The sequence below is a fragment of the Colobus angolensis genome, unplaced genomic scaffold (assembly GCF_000951035.1).
Source record: "Colobus angolensis palliatus isolate OR3802 unplaced genomic scaffold, Cang.pa_1.0 Scaffold39, whole genome shotgun sequence".
Classification (NCBI taxonomy): domain Eukaryota; kingdom Metazoa; phylum Chordata; class Mammalia; order Primates; family Cercopithecidae; genus Colobus; species Colobus angolensis.
Window position 1 is genome coordinate 1,595,350 of NW_012117265.1, and position 5,227 is coordinate 1,600,576.

General features: G+C 55.2%; 1 protein-coding gene across 4 annotated transcripts in view; it reads left to right on the top strand.

Moving 5' to 3' along the window:
* Window positions 1-4,568, top strand: part of ELOF1 (elongation factor 1 homolog (S. cerevisiae)) — a 6,539-nt gene extending 1,971 nt beyond the window's left edge. Inside the window, exons 1-5 of one of the 4 annotated variants that reach the window (XR_001003187.1) lie at window positions 2,161-2,283; window positions 2,370-2,449; window positions 3,261-3,394; window positions 3,545-3,615; window positions 3,816-4,568. Coding sequence is in view for 3 of the 4 variants with exons in the window: in XM_011954782.1 (XP_011810172.1) it covers window positions 2,065-2,106; window positions 3,261-3,394; window positions 3,545-3,615; window positions 3,816-3,880 (312 nt within the window). In the remaining variant the exon portion in view is untranslated. Of the gene's footprint in view, window positions 1-1,911; window positions 2,107-2,160; window positions 2,284-2,369; window positions 2,450-3,260; window positions 3,395-3,544; window positions 3,616-3,815 lie in introns of those variants that run through there. The other 3 variants (XM_011954782.1, XM_011954786.1, XM_011954785.1) reach the window with 3 other exon arrangements.
* The last annotated feature ends 659 nt before the right edge of the window (window positions 4,569-5,227 follow it).

Below are 5,227 nucleotides of genomic sequence, written 5' to 3' on the forward strand. Positions count from 1 at the left end.
TTTTTTAGGTGGAGTCTTGCTCTGTTGCCCAGGCTGGAGTGCAGTTTCACGATCTCAGCTCACTGAAACCTCCACCTCCCAGGTTCAAGCGATTCTCCTACCTCAGCCTCTCTAATAGCTGGGATTACAGGCGTGTGCCACCATACTCAGCTAATTTTTGTATTTTTAGTAGAAATGGGGTTTCACCATGTTGGCCAGCCTGGTCTCCAACTCCTAACCTCAAGTGATCTGCCCACCTCGGCCTCCCAAAATGCTGGGATTACAGACGTGAGCCACTGCGCCTGGCCCAAACTCATGTGCTCTCTTCATGAGAGCAAGTTGGCAGAGAGGCAGGAGCATCGGAGACTAGCAGGAGCCACCAGTGAGGCAGAGGACAGGGAGCACATGGGGTCCTGAGAGCCACATGTGCTTTCAGGGGAGGAAGGATCCCTCAAATCGGAAGACTGCCATTAGGATTTGCAGTATGGAGCCACCAGTGACCTCAGTTTGGAAGCAAGGGGTGTAGAGAGATGGACAGGAATGCAGATGGCTGTACACTAAAACAGCCTGCAAAGAAATGCATCATAGCTGGCAGAGGATGAAGAGACTTTCTCTTTTTCCCCCTTTTTAAATGAGGAGAGAGGTAATAACAACTGTGTGAGAGAGATCCAGTGGAGCTGGAAAACTTGATGTTGCTCAAAGAAAAGGGGATGGGAGCCAGGGCAGAACGAACAAATTGTTTTTGCAGGAACGTACTTCCATAGCAAAGGAGGCATGCTGCAGCTGGGAGTGGTGGCGCACGCCTGTTGTCCCAGCTCCTGGGTAGGCTGAGGCCAGAGGATTGAGGCTTCAGCAAGCTGTGATCATGCCACTGCACTCCAGCCTGGGCAACAGAGCAAGACCTCATCTCTTAAATAAATAAAGAGGGTGGGTGGATGGCTGAATGAGTTGGTCCTAGGAGCTGTCTTTGGATTGCTTCTGTTTACTCAGTGAATTGGAAGCATCACAGTTAAGAGCTGGGGGTGTTGGCCAGGTGCGGTGGCTCACGCCTGTAATTCCAGCACTTTGGGAGGCTAAGGTGGGCGGATCACGAGGTCAGGAGATCGAGACCATCCTGGCTAACACGGTGAAACCCCGTCTCTACTAAAAATACAAAAAATTAGCCACACGTGGTAGTGCACACACCTGTAGTCCCAGCTACTCGGGAGGCTGAGGCAGGAGAATCGTCTGAACCCAGGAGGCGGAGGTTGCAGTGAGTCGAGATCGTGCCACTGTACTCAAGCCTGGGAGACAGAGTGAGGCTCCGTCTCAAAAACAAACAAACAAAAAGAGTTGGGGGTGTTACATAGGAAGTGATCAGCAAATAATGAATGAAACTCCATTGTTTATTCTGGAAGATGGTGGCAGACTGCTGACCTCCCCTGCCACAGAGGAGCAATATGCTAGAACCAGCAGTCGTGTGTGTGTGTGTGTGTGTGTGTGTTGGAGGAGGCGCCATAGGAGGCTCAGGGATGGCAAGCACAGTGCCCTGAGCACCGTGCCTAGCAGGGGAGTTGGGTTCGGTGGTAACTGCTGCTGTTTCCCCACCCACCTGCCTCCTGGACATCTGTTCCTAGATATCCCTCTGCCACCCAACCCCATCATTTTCGCCAAAACCCTGTCCTTCTTCTGTGTTACACATCAGAGAATGATGCCACCTTCTCCCCCTAGCCACTGTGTCCCCACCACAAACCTGGGAGTCATCCTGGACTTTCCTCCTCTCGTCATACTCACTCACTCCGCTGCCATGTCTCCTCTGTCTCTCTCGCCCTCTGCCATCTCTACCCGAACAACCCTGTCCTGGCTGTGCCTTTGTCTTCATCCAGATTGTGACTCACACCGCAGTCCGTCAAAAGCCCAGGGTGACTTTACCCTTTCACTCCTTGTAGCTCCCAGGATCCATCCAAACACCCAGAGCCCTCCCACCTGTCCCTCCTCTCTCCTCCACCTGCCAGGGGACAGACAGCTGCCCCTGAGCCTTCACACAGTGTTCCTCTGCTCGGAGGTGCTTGTTCCCACTTCTCTGCCCCGCAGTCTGTCATCTGAATGGAGGCCATCAGATGCCCTGAGTGTCACTCTTCGTGGATGGTACTTACATATCCCTTGACAAGAGGAGCAGCCAGTATAAAATCACCAGCTCCTAGGCTCTTAGGCTCCACCCGGCCCTGAACAGCTGGCTTGTCTTGGAGTCTCTTGGGCCACCCTCCCCAGGAACAGTGGCTTCCTTGTATTGGCGCCAGCGATGATGGGCCAGCTCTGTGCTAAGTACTTAACTTACCATTCCTGCTGCCAGCCTCACAAGTCTCCTCTGCGATAGCAACCTTATTTCGATCTTTTTTTTTTTTTTTGAGACAGAGTCTCGTGCTGTCACCGAGGCTGGAGTGCAGTGGTGTGATCTCGGCTCACTGCAGTCTCCGGCTCTCAGGCTCAAGTGATTCTCCTGCCTCAGCCTCCTGAGTAGGTGGGGTTATAGGCGCCCGCCACTATGCCCAGCTAATTTTTGTATTTTTAGTAGAGATGGGGTTTCACCATGGTGGTCAGGCTAGTCTCGAACTCCTAACCTCGTGATCCACCCGCCTCAGCCTCCCAAAGTACTGGGATTACAAGCATGAGTCCCCACACCCGACCTTTTTTCCTTTTTTTTTTTTTTTTTTGATGCAGGGTTTCATCCTGTTGCCTAGGCTGGAGTGCAGTGCCTGGATCATAACTCACTGAAACCTGGAACTCCTGGGCTCAAGCGATCCTCCCATCTCAGCCTCCCAAGTAGCTGGGACTACAGGCTTGCACCACCATGCCTGGCTAATTTTTAATTTTTTTTTTTTTTTTTTTTAGAGATGAGGCCTCACTCTGTTGCTCAGGCTGGTATCCAGCTCCTGGCATCAAGTTGTCCTCTCATCTTAGCTTCCCAAAGTGCTGTCTGGAATTACAGGTGTGAACCACCACACCTGGCCTTGTCTCTGTTTTATAGATGAGGAAACTGTGGCACAGAGAGCTTAAGTAACCTGCCCAGGTCATGCAGTAAGTGAGAGAGACGGGGTCAGAGCCTCCTCTCACCCCTTCCATCCGGAGTGGGACAGGGGATTTTCCTCCCGTATCAGGACTGAGGGCCTCATCGCTCAAGGGCAGAGGCCCCGGGACCATAGTGCAAGTCCCAGACCCTCTTTCTGGCCTGCTTTCTGGAGCATTGAGCGGGGGGGGATGTGTGGTTTCCTCAAACCACTGACATCTGCCACTCCCCACAGGCTCATCCACCTGCAGACATGGGGCGCAGAAAGTCAAAACGAAAGCCGCCTCCCAAGAAGAAGATGACGGGCACCCTCGAGACCCAGTTCACCTGCCCCTTCTGCAACCACGAGAAATCCTGTGATGTGAAAATGTGTGTGGGGAACGGGGCGAGGGATCCATCCTCCCCACCACCTCCTCCCCGCTGTTCTCCGTCCTGCCCCGTGCCTCCCTTGGTGAAGGCGTCATCACCCACAGGCCCCGGGCACATTGTTCACCAGTCCCTTCTCTTGGTCTGTTTCAGGGACCGTGCCCGCAACACCGGAGTCATCTCTTGTACTGTGTGCCTAGAGGAATTCCAGACGCCCATAACGTGTATCCTTAGAAACCTGGGCTTTTTCCAGGGGATGGGGAGGGGGCTGGAGTCCGGACCCCGCTCCTCTGGCCCACTGTGTGCCCTGGTGCAGGGCCAAGGCCGTCCAGAGGAACAGGTGCCACCTGCTGATTTATGTGGGGTGAGAAGGTGCAGGGCAGGGTTCCAATGCCAATGATCACCCTTGACCTAAGCGGCTCAGATCTGTCAGAACCCGTGGATGTGTACAGTGATTGGATAGATGCCTGCGAGGCAGCCAATCAGTAGCAACACAGAGGACCCACCCCCTGAGCAGCCCCACCTACTGTGGACCCAGCTGTTCGGTTCTGGTCCAGAGACATTCCAGGGGTCCCGGGTGTGGGTCCTGGGCTGTCACAGCCCTCGGTGTGCGTGTGTAGAGTGGGCGTGGGTGTGAGTGGGTGTGTGTGCGAGTGTGGAGTGGATGTGGGTGTGTGTGTGGCTGCACGTGTCACTGGGGTGGCCGTGAGTGTGTGCTCATAGATACGTGGTGGTGGCGGGTTCGTGGGCCTGAGGGGCCTGAACTGACCTCGCTTGGCTCCAAAAGCCTTTGCTGTGTTCCCTTCTTCAGCCCCTGGCCCCCCATCTTTGGGGCTCTGGCTCCCCCCGGCGGAAGTAGGGGGCTGTTTCCTGATATCCTGGACAAGGGAAGCCCAGTAGAGGCTGGAACTGGACCTCTCCAGCCTCCTCACCAGCACCGTGCCCATCTCAACTGGACTTCCCTACCTCCTTCTCCACCTTCTAGTGCCCGTGGCCTAGGATTCAAAGCCGCCGTTCCCCAGGTCCCTGGGCTGGGCCCTGACAGGGAGCCGCCCCCCTCCCCATGCTAACAAGGAAGCCCAGTTTCGTGTTCACTTGCTTTTGTAGAGGAAGCAAGGGCTGGGGTGGGGACAGCTGTCAATCACAAGCCCTTAAATAAAGCAGCCAGCGCACATCCCTTGCTGTCTGTGATGTCTTGGGTTCTGCGTCTGCCTCGTCGCCAGAAGGAGAGGTTCCAGCATTTGGGAGGTGGCCTGGTGGCGCATATGACCAGCCCTTCACACCGCCCGGCATTTTATTCAGTCAGTAAGCATTCAGGGTGGTGGAGCAGGCAGACAGACATCTGGCCAGGTGTTTACAGCAGTCACATGAGGAAATGGGGTAGGTGAGACAGGGCAGGTGGTCAGAGGAGGCTTCTGGGAGGGGCAGGCTGAGGCGGTGACATTGTAGGGCCACCTCTAGCCAGACGCTGACCTCTGGCCTTGCCCGCATCACCCCAGTGTCCTGACAGCCACCGTGTGGGGCAGGTGCCAAGCTAACCCCAGGTTCAAAGATGAGGAAACTGAGGCTAGAGGTGAAGGAGGTCACTGGCCCAAGACCCTACAGCCAGAAAGTGGCACGGGGGATCTGAACCCAGGAAACCAGGCTCTACAACTTACAGTCTGACTTCTTGTGAGCCCAGAGTCCAGGCTGAGGGACCAGCTCACAAGCCGCCCTGGAGGTAGTGGGTGGAAGAGGGACACTGGGAAGGGAGACATGAAAGGGACCTTTGTCCAAGGGTGGTGAGGACTCTCAGAAGGCTGGTGTGGGGGCGGGATGTGCATGGCTGATGGGGAG